The following is a 19058-nucleotide window of genomic DNA, read 5'->3' on the forward strand; positions in this document are numbered from 1 at the left end:
CAAAAATCGTCAGAGTAATGTCTAATTCCATTCGATTATGCTACTAGGTACGACGAAAAAAGTAAAAAACAAAAAACAAAAAACTAATAATCAGTTGTCTAAATGCTTTTATTGCTCCTATAATATCTCGATTATCTGACTGTGCCCGTGACTTATATTAAGATATTTTGAGACGACTATTAAAGATCATCGAATTAATTGGAGAATCATTTTTTGAGATTTGTTAAATAAGCCACTTGAACCCTTTGAATTTTAAGTTATTACTGTTTTTTTTTTTAATAGCTAATCTAACTTATGTGACAATCACATCATTTTTTTTTTTATCCCAAATATGTCATTTGGACGTTTTTTTTTTAATTATATCTGACAATTTTTTTTTAATTATCAATTGCGGAGTTCCGTTTTGGATTCCTTAATTATATCTTTCAATAACTACAATTTTAAATATCACATTCTCTCTCCCTCTCCTATCTTTGTCGATCTTCTCGGTGGCTCCGCGCGAACTCTCGCCACTATCTGTGCCACTCCAAGCAATGCGACGACGGCGAGATTGGTCCAGACGAAGTTTCTCAGTGTTGGGGAATCATCAGCAACAATTTTGATTTTTTTTTTCTAGATCACGTTATGTTAATAATTGGTTATAATTGACAAATAAATTTTATGGGTTTATCGTTTTTGTTTGTTTCCAAATTTGTGCGGTAAATAATCGTTAATATTCACTGGATATTTATTGTTTTATATATTTTTTTTCCTCTTCTTAATCATGTATAGTTAATAATTGTTAATAGTTTTCTCTTTTTTGTTGTTTGATGTTTTTCTTCTCATTTTTGCTAAGCAGTAATGGTAATAATCGTTAATAATCATTAAGTACTAACCGATAAATGACAATCAGTAATAATTGTTAATTATATTCGTCATTAGTTTTGGCGATGGGTTTCTTTATGGGAGTAGTTAAAAAAAAACAGAAAAATTAATTTTTTTTTTTCTTAAATTAGATCACATGTATTTTGGTGGGAATTTTTATAAGGAGGCATCTGTGTAAAATTAGGCAATTAATTAATACAATTAGCTAGTTTTCAAATGGGTTTCAATACGTTAACTAGAATGATATTTCAACATTTTATTTTGGCTACTTCGCTAAGAGTATTCTTATTTTTTTTCCCAATTTATTTATTTGATAATTATAGTGTCCAATTAGATTAAACTAAAATCTACAAAACCTTGATATTATCAATTGAGCCATATTTTTCTTTATAACTATATGAAAAACACATTAGGTAATCGTTCTTCCAGGGTTCAGTAGAACTAAGATCTCAACTAAATTAGAGTAACTCACTTTCCATACACTATGGTATACTTTAAAATTCAAGCAAAAAGAAAATGTATACTTAAAAAAAAGTGCCCACTTTTTAATCCAAATTAGTATAATTATTTTTTAAGCCTCGACGACATGTCATTTAAGTAGACACTCGACTTTCCCTCCAAATTGGATGCAGAAGAGAAGAGAGGGAAAGAAAAAATAAACAGAAGCTCTCTCTCTCTCTCTCTCTCTCTCTCCTTCAAGCTTTAACAATGGCGTCGTCGTCGGCGTCTTCTTCGAGCAACTACGACATGCCGTGGGTAGAGAAGTTCAGGCCCAGCAAGGTCGTCGACATCGTCGGCAACGACGACGCCGTTTCGAGGCTTCAGGTCATCGCTCGTGACGGCAATATGCCTAATCTCATTCTCTCTGTAAGTCCTAAAAATCGTCGTCTGATTTATCGGCCATTGAGGACCTAGTCGCTTCAGATTCGTAATTCTCAATCTCTCAATTTTTGGCGAATTCCAACTTGTTCTTCTTAGGGTTAGGTTTTACCGAATTGAAATGGTTGTGGTGAATTACCAATTTTGTTGTTGCTGTTTAGTTTTATTAGCGTTCCTTAAGCCCTAGACAAGGGTTTTATTTGCAGTGAATAGAAGAATAAAAGATCCAAGTATTTATATTCGTTTCTGTTTGGTTTGTGCTTAAAAATACAGTAGTCAAATTCTTTCACACTGTTTAAAAGTTACCTCAAAGCTCTTTCACATGCAATCTCACCAAGAGCATGAAATATCGTGGCGAAGTACCAATTTTTTTGTTGTTGTTCTTTAGTTTAACTAGTGTACTGTAAACCCTAAATAGTGATTCACTGATTTTACTAACCCTGAATAGAAAGGAAAAAAGAAAAAGAAAAAAAAGATCAAGTGTTCATTCGCGTTTGGTGTTCTGTGAGAGAGCTTTGAGTTGTTAAATTCGACAACTTTTTGAACCTTGAAAGATTTAACTATGGACTCTAAATTTGTGTTTGATCAAGAGTTAAGAGTCATATTTTTTTTTTTTTCAACATTTTGTTGGTATAAAATTACTTTTTTATTTTTCAGGGTCCTCCAGGGACTGGTAAGACCACAAGTATATTGGCTCTCGCGCACGAACTTCTCGGACCGAACTACAGAGAAGGCGTGCTCGAGCTCAATGCTTCAGATGATAGGTTTGTTTACACTATTTTATTAAACTATTTATGGCCACAAATTAGAACTTTTTCCCTTTTTTTCCCCTCTCTTTTGCAGAGGTATAGATGTTGTGAGGAACAAAATCAAAATGTTTGCGCAAAAGAAAGTAACTCTGCCTCCGGGACGGCATAAGATTGTGATATTGGACGAAGCTGACAGGTAATATTTTATTAAACCATTAGGTGTAATTTATTTATTTATTTTTTTTTTTTTTTGCGATCTTTAAGCCTTGCGATGTTTGTCGATTTGGCGAAATCAGCATGACATCTGGAGCTCAGCAAGCTTTGAGGAGGACGATGGAAATATATTCGAACTCGACTCGTTTCGCTTTGGCGTGCAACACGTCTTCCAAAATCATCGAGCCAATTCAGAGTCGGTGCGCTCTCGTCCGATTCTCGAGGCTCTCCGATCAAGAGATTCTCGGTCGCTTGATGGTCGTCGTTCACGCCGAACAGGTGAAATTCTTTAAGAACACCTTCGCATTCATCGAAATAAAAAAAATAAGATACCGACTAAAAAGTTGAAACAAAGTCGAGTTCTCTCTCTTTCTCGAGTAGGCTTTTCATATGTTTTTTATAGAACAATAAACTAATAACACACATACCGACTTTATTCTATCGCTTGGAATCCGAATCATTTTGTCGTTCAACTTTGGGTATGATGATGCAAATACAACTACTACACATATGTGGTCATGAATGAATGAAGTTTCAATAAGACAATGTACTTTACATTTGATAATCATAAACAAGGTATTAACATTAAACAGAAAAAGGCAGTCTTGTGTTGTACTTTTCTTCGGCTTTGCCGTTATTTATGAATAAAAGTCCCATTGTTTCTTAAAAAAAAATATTTAACAGAAAAAGAAAAAAATAATAAAAATTACCCAGTCTTTGGAGACCAATAATAGCCAAAAGCATGCCAAATAAATTTTTTTGAGTTATTTACCTTAAAACAATATCCATGAGAAATACGGTGCGAGCGAGGCGATATATGTTGATTCTATTTAGTCGAAGCTTTAAAAAACTAGGCATTTGAAAGCACAGTGATTAGTTTATTATTGTGTACAGAAACAACGGTGTTGAATTGTTACCTTATGATTATCAAGTCTGTTCTTGCCTTTGTAGTGATGATGATCTGTAGTGTAAAAAAGTGGAAACCTCTTACTGATTATGATGATAGAATATTTGTTATAATATCCATCGGGTGCCCTAACGCGTTACAAGTTACAACATTATTAGAAACCCGACTAAAATATAGAGATATTAAAAACTCTTGAAAAAGTCTATGATTCATATTCAGTAGTTTTATAATGGTGGTTGGTTTCTTTTCTTGTTGCTGATTTCTATCCAACTGACCAAGGTGCTAAATTAATCTGTATATATATATATATATATATATATATGATGCAAATTGAAGGTCCCTTATGTTCCGGAAGGTCTTGAAGCCATTATCTTCACCGCCGATGGAGATATGAGGCAGGCATTGAACAACTTGCAAGCAACATTTAGCGGCTTCCGTTTTGTCAACCAAGAAAACGTTTTCAAGGTCCCAATGTTTGTAAATTTATATATATAATCTCTTGTGCATTTCCAGGATAATAAATAAAATATTTTTCTTTCCTTCAGGTGTGTGACCAACCTCATCCATTGCATGTCAAGAATATAGTCCGGAACGTACTTGAAGGAAAGTTTGACGACGCTTGCTCTGGCCTCAAGCAGCTTTATGATCTGGGCTATTCCCCGACTGACATAATCACAACCTTTTTCCGTATTGTTAAGAACTATGACATGGCTGAGTATTTGAAATTGGAGTTCATGAAGGTAAGTACTCTGTTTTTTTTCTTCTTCTTCTTGTCTTTCTCTCTTTTGTTCTAAGACGTTTTTGTGCTTTTTTAGGAAACCGGGTTCGCTCACATGAGAATCTGCGACGGAGTTGGTTCGTATCTTCAGTTATGTGGTCTTCTTGCAAAGCTTTCGATGGTCCGTGAATCAGCCAAAGCGAGTTAAAAGAGTGAACCAGTAAAGTAGACAATCATGTTGTTCGACGATAAATCGATTCAGTGTTTAGATCATGAACACCGTTTTCTTTTTTATTGTTCGTGTTTAGATGGTTTGTGGAATATTTGCTGCGTTAGATGGTTTCTTTTTGAGGATTTTTTCTAGTTCCATAAAACTGTTCCATTGAGGGCTATAGCTTCAGTCTGACTTGAAATGAAATACAAGCAGTTGTGATCATAAACGACAATGAAAATTACAACATAGAATGAAAAGAAAAAAATAAACAGAAAATAACATTAATTGCCCTGGTAAGCTTCTATGCATTTTTTTTTATCTTTTTTCTCAAGTCACGTGAATTGTCGATTGTATTAAATTCACGTCACATAAACAAAGCAAAACATACTCTCTCGCGACACAATACGCATTTGTACTAGATGCTTTATTTATATATTATATGGACTTACACGCCTCTATATTAACATACATGATTGAACCGAACACTCAAGTTTTCGAAGCTTGATTTTAAAAAAAAAAAAAAAAAAAAAGTTTTCGAAGCTTTTGCCAAATTTCGCAAGAAAACAAAGATGATACTGAATTTATTATTGATAGGTCATAATGATTTCATTAGGAGTCACCACTCACAACACAACCTGTTTTAATAGTGTTTAGATAGAGAGAGATGAAATAACAAATGATGGAGAGAGAAAGAGTTTCTCATTTTCATTCATTTTTTTCACGCACAACTGTATACCTTTTACATAATGAATTAACTCAACAAAATTAGAAGATCTATTGAAATAAGTTTTTTTTTTCATCATACAATCCAATGGATTAAGTTTAATTATTTAATTAGTCTTTCTGATTCCATATCAATTCAAAAATTATTTTATTTATATATTTTATGTGTAGTTTTAATAATTTTTATCAAAAAAATTATTTACGTATATAGCAATTATAATTTGTAGTATGGAGATTGATTTTAGTATGTGATAGAACATAGTTACACTAAATAAGTTAATTACAAATAAATTTCATGCCGACGTGGCACCCAAAAGATCAATTATTTAAAATTCATGATCATGAGTCATATGGAAAAGGAAACAGAAGGGACTGAGTAGCTTCTAAGGAAGCACAAAGTACAAACATGAAATGTATTTTGAAGAATTTTATATATTATTTTCTTTATACACATAACAGCCAAAACCAGCCAAGCAAACTGGCAAAGCGTCTGAAATTCGGATTGTGTGTTTCATTCAGCGTTTCATTTTGTGCATAAAAAATAAGGAATAAGTAGCTTCAAATGGTTTTTCTAAGACATTATTGATTTGTTGGCAACTTGGCATAATACTAAAAGAAAGACACGTTTTTTGTTTCACTTTCACACGTATACGCGTTGGCTAAAAAAAAGAGTATATTTGAGAGAGAGAGAGAGAGAGAGAGAGAGAGAGAGAGAGAGAGAGAGAGAGAGAGAGATTGGTGATGAATTCGGTTTCACGTTCCCACGAACAATAAAAACAGCCACACAATAGCCGTTGGAGCCCACTCAGAGCATTTTCCCATCAACTCTTACCTGCCAAAATAATTTATCTCATCAACAACCCAAATGACCATTTTGCCCCCTCTGTTTATTTAATTAATTCTTGTTTTGTGTTTTTTCAGTCATTCTTGGCTGTTTGGATTGGGAATTAGTCTCCTAATTTAAGATTGTATTCCTAGGAAATTTTAAAATAGCATCAAGCCACTAAAAGTTTTCTTAAAAAAAAAAAATTAAAATGGTACTAATATCATCGTATATATTTTAAAGACACGTTTTGATGGTGGAGAAATATGAATCGAGGCAATTAGATCGGCCATTGAGTTATTAATTTGACGTACGATAATTAAAAAGACAGAGACATATATTTTGTAATGTTTTTGTGTTGTTGAGTTGAGCGGTCAAATTCTGAATTTCATAGATACTTTATTTTAGTTTTAACATGCTAAAAATACTAGATTAACATGGATACTATTGGATTTGATGTTAATGGTAAATTGTAATTATCCGAATACTACCATCATCTGTGATTTTTTTTTTTTTTTACTTTATATTTTTTGCATCGTAAAAAAAGTAGACCTTAACATACATGTATTGTCACGTAATAATAATATTTTCGGTTTTTTATTTCTTTATTGTCCTATTTCCTTCTTCATTGTCTCGATTTTTTATTTTCACTATAACAAACAAACTTTATGGACTACTATGCTTGATCTCATGAAAAGTTTAAAAATATTGTAGTTTCACATGAAGTACTATATTTTAATCAAAGCGAACACAATACATTATCATTTTAAATGGAGTGATTTAGTTAAATTACCAATTTAAAATAATGGATTTACAAAATAACTAAATTTATCTAAAAAAGGGAAATAGTCAAAATATGCAATAATCAAATTTCAATAAAATTTTGACCTTAGGATTAATTTGTTTGAAAACGATAAATTACTTGAAAATAATCGTCAAAAAATTTAATTTTTGTGTAAAAAAACAATTTGACATTGTAATTTTGATTATTTTGCTGAAAATTTAAAACGTTGATTATTTGGCTCATCAATTAGTTTCATATGATTATTTTGTATCATTTTTCCTTTTAAATTTAGTAGTAGATCAATCATGGTTAATTTAGTTTTAGGTAATTGCTATAAGATTAGTTTTCTAACGCGAAAAAACAATATTCCAACGATAAACGACACATCAAATATCTCGATATGGGCCACAAATATAGCCCGATCCTATGGAAAAAGGACAAAGTGGGCTCGACCTCGACCCGACACCTATGCATGATCATCGGTCAACCCTGGAGCCCTTGCCCCAACCGCAACCATCGACCTGAGGCTGAAGGATACGATGATCGGCTTGAGCCCTAGCTCTCGAGCACGACTTTGGCCCTGATCCTTGAGCTTGATCTCGACCACGATCTAGATCCCTATATTGACCTTCAAGCTAACCTGGAAAACAGCTAATGACCTAGACCGTCCACCCCTTCGACATTTTAGGTCCATTTTATTCTCTTTTTCTCTTAACATTTTGGTTCCTCCAAAAATACAGGGCCAAAAGCCAGCTCCCCTCACATTTCAAGTCGACTAAATGTTGAACATCAAGGCGTGCATCTAACAACTTTTTTTTTTGTCTATTTTTCTTAAGTGATAAAAGACTAAAAATCTGCTCTCCGACAAAAATCAAATGTCTAGTTTGAGGACTAGCATACATGCGGCACACAAACTACTCTAAACTAATCACATGTGTGTTTGGATGCTGATAAAAAAAAAAAAAGATTTTAATATCTAAATTAATATTTATGTAAATTAAAATAAAAATTAACTACTTACGTCATGTTATTACTTATTTCAGATTTGTCATTTTACCCTATTGTTCGTCTTCACTATTTTATTTAGTTGATCATTTGACAAGTACTATTGTCTATTTTATTACAAACCTCACATCAAACTCACGTCATTCCCTAAAATTTGAATGCACATGGACCCTTTCCATTTTCACTTATATTTTGGACTTGTCACGGCCAATTTTATTTTTCTTTCGTGGTGACATATTTTGATAATAATCATAGTAATAGAAACATCTTGATCCGTGGATATTAGTGATTGTCCGCCATTGTGAGGGACATCTCCAAGCATTAGGCCAAAATAAGGGTCCAATAACAAAGTCAAATATCCCCACACGTCCTCTGGCCGATTTGCATTGGTTATTAACATATGAGGTCTTCATTACGGAGTATTATATGAGCATCAAAATGGTTAGTGACAGTTAAATTTTAATGTTATATTGTTAGAAATTGAATCATATACCTCAGTCGAAATGAATCTAATACTAAGTTCAAATAATCACTCATTTGATGCATGCATCACAAAAAAAAATGGCGTAGAGCACATTAAAACTTCGAGTATAAATAAAGCACTTTCAAAATAATTACGATAACCATAATTTGATGACAATAAAAAATGTGAGTTTTCAATCTATATAGACAAACCCCTAGCAAAATATCCACAAATAAATAGTGGAAGACGGTTAATCCGTCTTCAATCCAAAACAAAACAATCAACATGTAACAACAAAGTATACTACTAACAAGCACCATAAAACAAAAACAAAAAGATAAAACTAAAATAAGATCTCGCGATGTCGGCAACCAAACAAGAGGCCAAAACATGCAGTACTACGAGCTTCGACACTGTCTCGTCGATCTCAACTCTGCCCGCCGGTGCCAGTGTCAAGTCATTTTGCACCATCGTGGACTCGCATTGAACCTGTGCCGATGGCTCTTGTCGGGTCTTCACTGGCGGCGACATTCATGGTACTCCCACAAAACGAGACTCTTGCTAGTCTATAAACAACATAAGTCCCCTCGCCTCCACCAACTTAGAATCTTGATTATCTATCGCAATATTTCGAACCTTGATTATCGATTGTAATGTCTCGTCGCACCACCGGTCTCGTCAGAGGGATCGTCATTCATATTGTGTATTATCAATTAAGTATTCGAATTACTAATAAAAGTCGGGAATAATAAATCATAGCATTAGTCTATGACCATTGCAATTTTTTTTACATAAATAATAATGGTGCCATTAGGTGTGTAGCTAGTGGAATTTGTCATTGTTTCTCACACCACACGATAGACGTTTTGGTAGGTTGGTCTTATCATCCATACATCATAGTTACTCGTAACTTAATCAATTTTGTTATTTGTATAAATAAATTAATAACTACTCTTACGTTTTCCTTTGTGTAATTAAACAAGTTGTCCAAAAATGAAAGTAGGTACTAATACAAACTTTTCGGTAGCGCATTGTTTGCTTAATTTTGTATTTTCCATTTCCTAACAAAGAAATTCCTAAAAATAATCAGGGGTAGTAATATAACTTCACCTTATTTTTAATCTCATTAAATCCTTTTTTTTTTTTTTTGTATGGGTCATTAAATTGTAATTGGAAACTTAATAGCTATAGCGTGTCTTTTTAACGTCACGACCACCGCGAATATCTAAACACGTCCTTACTAACTATAAATATAAATATATTTATGTAAGGATAAAATTAAATTATCAACAGTTATAAAAAAAAAAAAAAAAAAAAAACCCACTTTCTCTCTTTCTTTCGTCTTCTTCTTCCTTCCAAGCTACTTCTCAATCTTTCTGTTAATTCTTAATTTCCCAATTTTGTATTTTTATTATTCCCTCTTCTATTTCAATTTCCCTATATAAAGTTGAGAGCTTTAAGACAAAAATCTCTGTTACTATTCTATAGAGAGAGAGAGAGAGCCAAAGAACTAATTGTAAGAATCCATGGCAAACGAAGATCCAGAGCGAGGAGGTCCGAGAAAAACCAGTGCCAACAATATATTGTCGAATCGAGTCCACGTGGAAACCTCGGACCAATGGACTTCGTGGCTGGTTCCGATGTTCGTGGTGGCGAATATATCCGTCTTCATCATCGTCATGTATGTGAATAACTGTCCGAGGAACAATCTCGGCTTCGAAGGTGGTTGTGTCGGAAGATTCCTTGGCCGACTTTCGTTTCAGCCTCTCAAGGAAAATCCTCTCTTTGGTCCCTCTTCAACCGCGTGAGTATTTTTTTTTTTTTTGGTGTGAATTTTATTATTATTATTTTGTTTAAAGTTACGATATTTAGAAATAGGTTCTTGGATAAATTGAGTATTGTTCTGTCGTGATGAATTTATTTATCAGTCTGAGTAGTAAGTTTTCTTTTCTTAAAGGAATGGCAGTTTTGAGCTTTATTTTAGAGTTTTTTTTTTTTCTTTGAATTTCTTGCAAATCCTTTGGCTGTTACGAAATGGGTTCTTGGATTAGTTGAGGTGGATATGAGATTTCGTGGTTTATAATTTTTTTTTAATTATTATCAAATATTATGTTATGAGCTTATGAGTATCCGTTTTTTTAGTTTACATTCATCTGTTTTAGATTGATGCCTCTTTTGAGCTTCTTTCATTTCTCATGTTTTGTTGATATTTTTTTGGAGTCTCTAATATCTCAAAGTTGACTTTTTTTCCAGCTATGGAATATTGCTCTTCGTAATTGTTAGTAATGAATAGAAGAAAGCTTCATTGAATCGAAAATCTAAATTAGCTAAAGGATGAATCTTTATACTATGTGTAGAATATTGGCTTTTTGGGGTGGTAAAAGGAAACTCATTTATGCAGGAAATAGTTTGTCACTAGATATGATCATACAAATTTGAGATTTTTTTTTTTTACTTTGTTTGCATAATGGGCTTTGTTAGAGAAGTTGTTGAGCTCTCATAGATCAACAAGTCAAGAGGTACGAAAAAAAAAAATTCATGCTCAAAGTTAGGAGGAATCACCTTCTTCCCTAATTAGCTAATTACTAATAAGTTTATGGACTTTTGGTGAAACTTGAAATATTCTTTTGAGTTAGATCAAAAAGTTAAAGTCATAGACTGGGGTGTCACTTTTGGTAGCATTCTTTACAAAAGTATGTGAAGCTCTACAAAAGAAGAATGATGTCCAAAGTTAGGAGTACCACTTTCTTTGCTGATTAGTTTATTAACCAAGTAATATTATCAGGCAACAGACTGATAAAAATGGGTGCTTTTTGTAAAATATATATATATATATATATATATATATATATTCTCTTCGTTTCATTGCAGTAAATTCCCAAAAATCTAAATTCGGCTAAAGGTTGAATCTTTATTCTACTGTGTATAATATTATCCAATTGGGGTGCTAAAAGGAAACTCATTTATGTTGGGAATGACTTTCTTAGCTTGATTAATAGTCATTTTAATTGATTAACACAGATTGGATCAAATGGGAGCTTTGAATTGGTACAAAGTGGTGAAAGGGAACGAAGGTTGGAGGCTTATAACATGCATGTGGTTACACGCCGGAGTCATTCACGTGCTCGCCAACATGCTCAGCCTCGTCTTCATCGGAATCCGCCTCGAACAACAATTCGGATTCGGTAAAAACTCACCGCTCATTGAGTGCATTTAACATTGATTTCTTGGCTTTTTCATAATCCCAACCGTTTTTAGATGTTTGGTAAAATAGTTTTTCTTCGGCTTTTTTTTCTTTCTACCATTCTATCCTTGTGTAACACAAAGAATATATAAAAAAAAAAAATTAAAAAAAAAGGTTACTTTTTTTCCCCACAATATTGCCCCTGTAACTCTCTTGTGGATATGTCGAAAACAGTTTACCGAACACTTGTCTGATGCACAATAGTTTTTTCCTATGACAAAATTCAAAAGAGCACTGCTATGCAAAGTAGCCATTTTATGATGATGATGAGGATGTGGGATTTGGGCTTTTCTTTTTTTTGGGCAGTGAGAGTGGGGTTGATATACATGATCTCGGGGCTCGGAGGAAGTATTTTGTCGGCGCTTTTCATTCAGAGAAACATAAGTGTCGGTGCCTCGGGAGCGCTCTTTGGTCTCTTGGGAGCCATGCTCTCCGAGCTTCTCACTAACTGGACTATCTACTCCAACAAGGTCCTATTTCTTTCCCTAAATCCCCAAAATAAGCATCTTGTTTTCTGAGTGTGATCAGTAATACAAAATTTATGTTTGGGAAAATGAAATAAAAATCGGGTTGTAATGGATTGATAAAGTAAGGGCTTTTTTTTTTTTTTTTTCAGTTGAATCATAATTTTTTAGAAAGTTATTGACCTTTTTTACACTCAATCATTAATGTATCCTCATTCAACATGAAAACAAAAAAAAAAAAAAAAATATATATATATATATATATATATATATATTATATATATCTACATTTTCGGATAGCTTCTGAATCGGTTGTGTACATCGAATATTTTCAAAGTTGATGTTTTCTGTCTTCAAAATTGTTTGTTTTCTTCAACCTTGCTCTTTAAAAAACTGTTTTTCAATAGTAAAGAGACAGACAACTAAAAATATTTGCTAATATATATATATTTAAACAGTGTCTTGTAATTTAAGGTCTGTTTGTTTCGTGTTTGATCCACATTCATGAGATCAAATTTCGCCGAAATTCTAAACCTAATTTGAGACACCTAGTCATGTCTTGATCTTTTCATTTTTTTTTTCGTTTTCAGGCGGCGGCTTTGTTCACGCTGATCGTGATAATCGTGATCAATCTAGCGGTGGGGATTCTGCCACATGTCGACAACTTTGCACACATCGGAGGGTTCATGACAGGTTTTCTTCTAGGGTTTATTCTGCTGATCCGTCCCCAATTCGGGTACGCCGAGAGCCGATTCCTCCCCGGAAACTCCCGACTCAAATCCAAGCACAAGTCTTACCAATACGTTCTCTTGCTTCTCTCTATCGCTTTGCTTGTTGTCGGGTATGCTTTTAGTTATAATTTTTTTTTTTTTGTTTTCCCAAAATTAAGTAACTAAGCTACATGAAACGTCTCAATTGCATTTTAGATAATTAGCTAATTTGATAATAGTGGCAATCTGGTTAATAATAAGAGTGGCTAATTTTATTCATATTTCTTACCCCGAACATTATGTTTATTTATATATATTTTTTTTCTATTTTATGTATGTATAAAATTTTATTTAATTATATCTTTTTACTCGGAGTAAATTTTTTGTGTCCTCGGTTTTTTATTTTATTTTATTTTATCGGCAGATTAACGGTGGGGATGGTTATGCTTTTCCGGGGAGAAGACGGGAACAAGCACTGCAATTGGTGTCACTACCTCAGTTGTGTCCCAACTTCTAAATGGAACTGTGATAATAAATAATTGATTCTCTAAACCCATTTCATGCTATTTTAATTTTCTTTTCTTTTCTTTTCTTTCCATCAATGACGTTATATACTCTATTTGAGATATATGATTTCACTCGTGTACATGAAAAAAAAAAATTCTTATAGAGGATATATTATTGTTAATACTTACACTTGTATACGTTTAAAATATATCATATGAACTTTCATTATCAGTCTTATCATAAAAACACTATCATTCTTGTATACAAGATTTTGTTGATATGTAAAAATTCCACGTTTGAAATATGTAAAAAGATTCTGATAGATGATGTATTAATACTTGCAACGTTTAAAATATATCATATGAAATGTCATTTTAACTTTTATCTTAAAGCACTACTATTATTTTGTTGATATAAAATGTCATTATAAAATAAAAGATAATGACATTTAGAAGGGAAAAGTTATGGCTTCGCCCGGGTTCGAACCGGAGACCTTCAGTGTGTTAGACTGACGTGATAACCAACTACACCACGAAACCAATTATGACATGCGTAAACGAAATATATAATTAACTATTTAAGGTTTTGTTAAATTCATGCAATTTAATTCTTACTTTGTTGTCTTGTGTTTTATTAATCTGCAATAATGTCATTAACATTTTTTTTACTGAAATGTTCTTAAATGAGAGAAATATGTCAATTACGTCGAAGTTAACTGGTGATTTGCGGCAGAAAAACACTCTAAAGATATATAAAAATAAAATGAGATGTTACAAAGAATGAAAATGCAATACATATCAGGTTTATCAAATTTTATATAATAAACTAATGTCTTCATATATACCATCAAGTAATTAACTTTCTTTCTTCCGTAGCTGGCCATCCTCAAGAAGATTATAGACGATCATATTAAAAAAAATGTTCAAAACATAAAACTTGGAAGTCAAATTTTGCTACACATTTTTTCCATTCCATAAAAACAAGAGCTACCTTAGAAAAACAGACAACTAATCAAACTTGTTCCTTGGAGACTACTACATCACAAGAAGTTAGTTTAAATAAATTAGAGATGAACAAAAAACAAAAGTACACAATATGGCAATAATAATAAACATGGATAGAAAAGGAAAAAAAAAGGGGTCATAATTGTCCACTTTTAGTATCTGTATGCAATAGGCATTCCGAGCTTATCCAACCGACCCGACCCGGGATAGGCCTTTCCGTTGACCAGCCTCGGCGGCGGAGCCGGGTCTCCGTTGACCGACGAGTATCGGCTCTTTGCCGAGCCGGAGCGCTCGTATTTCGGCCTCTGCTTGGGCGCGCTCGCGGAGCGGGCCCGGGCCCGCGAAGACTCGGTGCAGCCCATGTACCCGGGCCCGTCCGAGAACCCGCTAAGAAAGCTCGCCGACCCGTCGCTCCTCGAGGGCGCGAACGGGCTCCGCGTCGTCCTCGCGCCCCTCGACGACGACGCCGAGTGGAATATCGGGCTGTCGTTTTCCGCGGTGCGAAACGACGTCGCTTCGTCGACGTCGTCGTCGTCGTCGCAGCAATCGGGCCTCGGTGGGCCCGACAAGGATCGGGCCTCGTGCTCTTCCACGGGGCAGTAATGGTGGTGGAAGAGGAGGCTTCGTCGGTTCGGCTTCCTGTGAAGCACCGCGTCGATTTCGACGATCTTGTCGTTACAGATTGTTGTCGTTGGAGTCGTAGTCGTCGTTGTTGTCGTAGTAGCGTACGTCGCAGCCGAGTAACTCCTCAGATAGCCGGCGAATCTTTCGTCGGATTGGCTTCTTCCGTTCGATCTCGTGCTGTTTCTCTGAGAATTTTTATCGAATGTATCGGATTGTTAGCTCGCAATGTTGTCATGACATGAATTCAAAACTACGTACAAGAAATGTTTCCAAGCTTATTTGTAGATTTTGAGCTTGATCCGAATGGTTACATAACAATTCCGGTAATTATAAGAATAACCGATGAATAATATTCCAAGAATATAGCAAACGAACTCGAAATATTATGAAATGGTTATGTTTTTATAATTAAACTTTGTGGTTGGTAGAGAAATCTTGTTCATGGTTATATAATTATACAACGATGTTTAGAATTTCTACATGCAATAGTTTAAGGTTGTAGAGAAATGTTGTTCATGGTCAAGATTTCTACATGCATTAGTTTTAATTTTTTATAATATTCGAGAAGAGAAGAGAAATAGCATCTAGAAAATCTCATAGTTTAAAATTTAAATAAAGAGGTCAAAATTTCAAATATTTTTCCTCTTTACAAATTGAGAATTCCCAAAGACCTAAGCTAGTTTTAGGGTCAAAAACATGAACAAGGGTCAAATCATAAATATTGCTAATTTAATTATTTTTACTCTAGTTCTAGCAATATCTATAAATAAATAGCACATACTCTTAGCAGTGATGATTGGTCATATTTTCGGCTCCTACTTCTGATCACATGTTCAACCTTCTCAGGTGTAGATGGTCCCTGAGAAAAAAAAAAAAAATTAATTTTCATGAATGTCACATTGTTTTTTAAAATCATACACTTAATGACGAATGAATTGAAATGAAAGTAATAAAAATGAGAAAGATGACTTGTCATTGTTTTACACATTTAGAGTCCGCAAAATACATGCATTAGATACGGCACCAAGTTGTGTATCTAGTATGTACTATGACAGCAATTCAAATGATAAATTTGAAAAATTCAAAAATACGGAAACTTTATGGTAAAAGTGTCATTAAAAGCATTATATTCTGAAAAAAGAAAAGAAAAGGAAAAGTCTTCTTGTAAATAAAAGTTATTAGGTCCCCACTCCCCCACAAAGATCACAACATGGTAACTTATTGTTGAAGGCACTTCTGATTTCTGATGCATTTCATACACTTTATGGATTTTAAAAAATTAAATTTTGGAGGGAAATGAGAAAGATTGAAAATTTTAAATTTTTTTGACAACTTTTAATTTTATTTATTTACCGGATGGTGAGCGAAAGGGTTGTTGATGGGCTTGGCGAGTTCTGACCGTCCGATTATGGCTCGAGCTTGGGCTTGCATCATAATTTGCATCCGATGCAACCACTCGGCGGTCCGTTTTCTCTCGATGTGCCCTCTAACCAATGCTTGAATTTTCACTAATCCTTTTAAAGCCCGTAAAGCTTTTCGCGCCTATAACAAATAAATAAATAAAATTGAACTAAATATGTTACCATTTTAAAGAAAGAAAAAAAAAATACCTTAGAACACAAGTTACTATTTTTTTTCCCAATTGTGAAGTACAAATTGCATTGATCTAACAGTGCTACATTGGAATTTGAAATATTTTTATTTTATTTTAAATGGCATCACATGAATTTAATTGTGTCTGACATTGGATATCAAGAAGACAGTGACAATTCACTAGTTACACCCGAACGTAGGATTAAAAAACAAGGCTTCTTTTTTTTTTTTTTTTTTTTTTGTATCTTCTTTTGAATGAAGTACATTTAATTGCTCAACTAACCCAAATCTTTTTTTTTTATACCTAAACAAACCAACTCTCACTTTTCTTGGGTCCACTTCTTGGCCAAGTCTAAAACCACCCCAAAATATTATTTTTTTTCTTTTCAATTTCATCAAAACTAAGTCTTAAATAACCCCTCATCAAGTCACATGTGACTCCAATATTTGAATCAAAGTACTACGAAAAGAAGTGACAAAATTTCTAATAAAATCCCTATATCTATTTTTAGGCCTGAAATCTATTTACTGCACACAGGGAATCAATCCAGAGAGACTGACTTTTTTCATGTTCCCTAAAATAAACCCTGGCTCTGCAAAATCTCAATAAAGCACAAAGCCCATAGAAAACTGGTTTAAACTATTTTAGTTATTATTAAGTAAATGAGGAATTAAGAAAGATATGGAAATCTTATCTACCTACTGCATATATAAAAACCAAATTTGAGAAAGTGTTGCTTGTTTCTAAAAAAAAGCCCCAGGGAATATTATAATAACAAACAAAAAATGAGACAAATATGGGTTAAAAATAAAATTCACTAACAATAATATTTAATTCACCGACGTGTTTTTGGCTTACTACGAAATATTAAATTATAAAAAAAACAAATCAGATTAAAAGATTTTGCATGTAGCCCCAAAATAATATATAGTGGAGCCCAATTTACACAACGGAAAAATTAACCCTGTACATAAAATAAAACCCATCACGTTCCCACCATATATACAAGTCTCCATGAACAATTATATATCATTGGAAATAATATCACAGAAATCCAATTATTTCTTGTCCACATTGTCTGTTTTATTTCTTGGATTCCACTAAAACCTTTCTTCTGTATTTAGTATGATTTTGGGTGTTATATGGGTATGAAAAGAGAAATGGATTGGTTTAGAGACCATTTTAGGATTTTTCATAAAAAGAGACAAGAAAGACAGCTCAAAGTGGAGCACCGAGAAAAATAGACTTGTAATTTAACCCAAATTATTAGAAAAAAAAAAATTGATGAAAAAAGGACAACTTTATTAAAAATTTACTTTTGTCTAAACACAATTCCCCAATATCTACAACAATAAATGAATAATTTATGAAAATATACTTGTAAGAACATAACCCAAATTATTTCATTAGAATAATAAATAAATTATTGTTTAGGAAGAATAAAAAGAAATAATAAAAAGACAAAACGTTACTTATAATAATTACCTTACCCTAATTATTATTCACCAATATTAACAAAAAATAAAAAAATAGTGGCGGATTAAAACGGTTCATGGAAGACACGTGGCAGTTTTTGTTAAGAGTTGACGATCCCACTAATTAAAAATATTCCGAATAACACTCATCGTGGTAATTAGACGTGATAATAATTTCGTAAAAAAAAGAGTAAAATTTATTGAACAATAAATTAACAAAAGAAGACTAATTACCAAACAGCCTCGGAATGCTGACTGTATCTTAAGAGCCGCCCACTCCTCGCGATTCCCCAGGGCGGCCGAGACGACGGAAACGACACGCTTTTCGGTGTCGTTTTTTAGGGGACGGAGATCGGAAACGACGGGCTTGGGTGTGTCGTTTACCTGTCGGTGGTTCTGGAAGTGGTGACGTGGCTCTTGTTGTTGTTGTAGCTCTTCTTTCTCTCTGTAGGACTTGACGAAGCTCCACCGTCGTTTCTTGGCGAAGTCTGTGTCGTTTGAAGAAGACTTTCTGAGGCCGAAGAGACCGCGAAACCACTTCGAAGCTTTTCCCATTTCGGAGAGAGAGAGAGAGGTTTTGAGAGATTTTTTTTTTTTCAGAGACTGTGAAGACGAAGAAGAAACAGAAGATTCGGCGCAGAGAATTTGGGTTTTGAGGTTTTGTTTTGGAGTGACATTTCTAGAGAGAGAGAGAGAGAAGTGGTGTTCAGTGAAAGAAGACGAAAGTGTTGAAGAGTTGGTTATATGAATAATAGTATTATATACTGTGCGAGTGTATTATATATATATATATATAATATGTTATTGGGATCGTGGGGTGGATAATTTTGTAAATATTTATTATTTTTGGATACGTGTGTAAAGTGGTACTTTATTTATTTATTATTTTTTTTCCGAACTCTAGTCTCCGTTTAGCGCGCGTGCGTTCCATTCTCTTTTGCTATATATTTGTTTTTGCTCAAACCCAAATCTTTGGAATTGTTTACGGAAATGGTGAAAGGGAAAATATCGCATCTAAATTAATCAAATTCTTCATCAAAACTTAAAATAATAAAAATATACTCTCATATTCAAGCAAATAAATAAAACTGGCC

At 33.5% G+C, this 19058-nt stretch overlaps 3 protein-coding genes and 1 non-coding gene across 4 annotated transcripts; 2 read left to right on the forward strand and 2 right to left on the reverse strand.

The window, feature by feature from the left end:
• The first annotated feature begins 1481 nt into the window (after window positions 1–1481).
• On the forward strand, window positions 1482–4829 carry RFC2 (replication factor C 2). Its single transcript, XM_089601458.1, has 7 exons — window positions 1482–1731; window positions 2401–2507; window positions 2587–2688; window positions 2789–2984; window positions 3949–4077; window positions 4158–4352; window positions 4428–4829. Exons 1-7 carry the CDS (start codon window positions 1573–1575, stop codon window positions 4536–4538), a joined length of 999 nt encoding a protein of 332 aa, XP_089457584.1. The 5' UTR covers window positions 1482–1572; the 3' UTR covers window positions 4539–4829.
• A 4806-nt stretch (window positions 4830–9635) lies between these two features.
• Window positions 9636–13515, forward strand: LOC149405774 (RHOMBOID-like protein 2). Its single transcript, XM_089608046.1, has 5 exons — window positions 9636–10146; window positions 11364–11527; window positions 11893–12056; window positions 12641–12891; window positions 13185–13515. Exons 1-5 carry the CDS (start codon window positions 9869–9871, stop codon window positions 13297–13299), a joined length of 972 nt encoding a protein of 323 aa, XP_089464172.1. The 5' UTR covers window positions 9636–9868; the 3' UTR covers window positions 13300–13515.
• Window positions 13516–13732: 217 nt separating this feature from the next.
• TRNAV-AAC (transfer RNA valine (anticodon AAC)) lies at window positions 13733–13806 on the reverse strand. The gene has a single exon. It is a non-coding gene; the product is annotated as a tRNA-Val (tRNA).
• Window positions 13807–14199: 393 nt separating this feature from the next.
• Window positions 14200–18704, reverse strand: IQD22 (IQ-domain 22). Its single transcript, XM_089608047.1, has 4 exons — window positions 18199–18704; window positions 16249–16437; window positions 15677–15754; window positions 14200–15080 (listed from the first exon to the last, which is right to left on the reverse strand). The coding sequence occupies exons 1-4, from the start codon at window positions 18517–18519 to the stop codon at window positions 14424–14426; spliced, it is 1245 nt and encodes a 414-aa protein (XP_089464173.1). The 5' UTR covers window positions 18520–18704; the 3' UTR covers window positions 14200–14423.
• Window positions 18705–19058: the final 354 nt, after the last annotated feature.

Source organism: Urtica dioica, chromosome 2 (genome assembly GCF_054948205.1).
Source record: "Urtica dioica subsp. dioica isolate 48M chromosome 2, U.dioica_male_clone48M_v1_H2, whole genome shotgun sequence".
Taxonomy (NCBI): domain Eukaryota; kingdom Viridiplantae; phylum Streptophyta; class Magnoliopsida; order Rosales; family Urticaceae; genus Urtica; species Urtica dioica.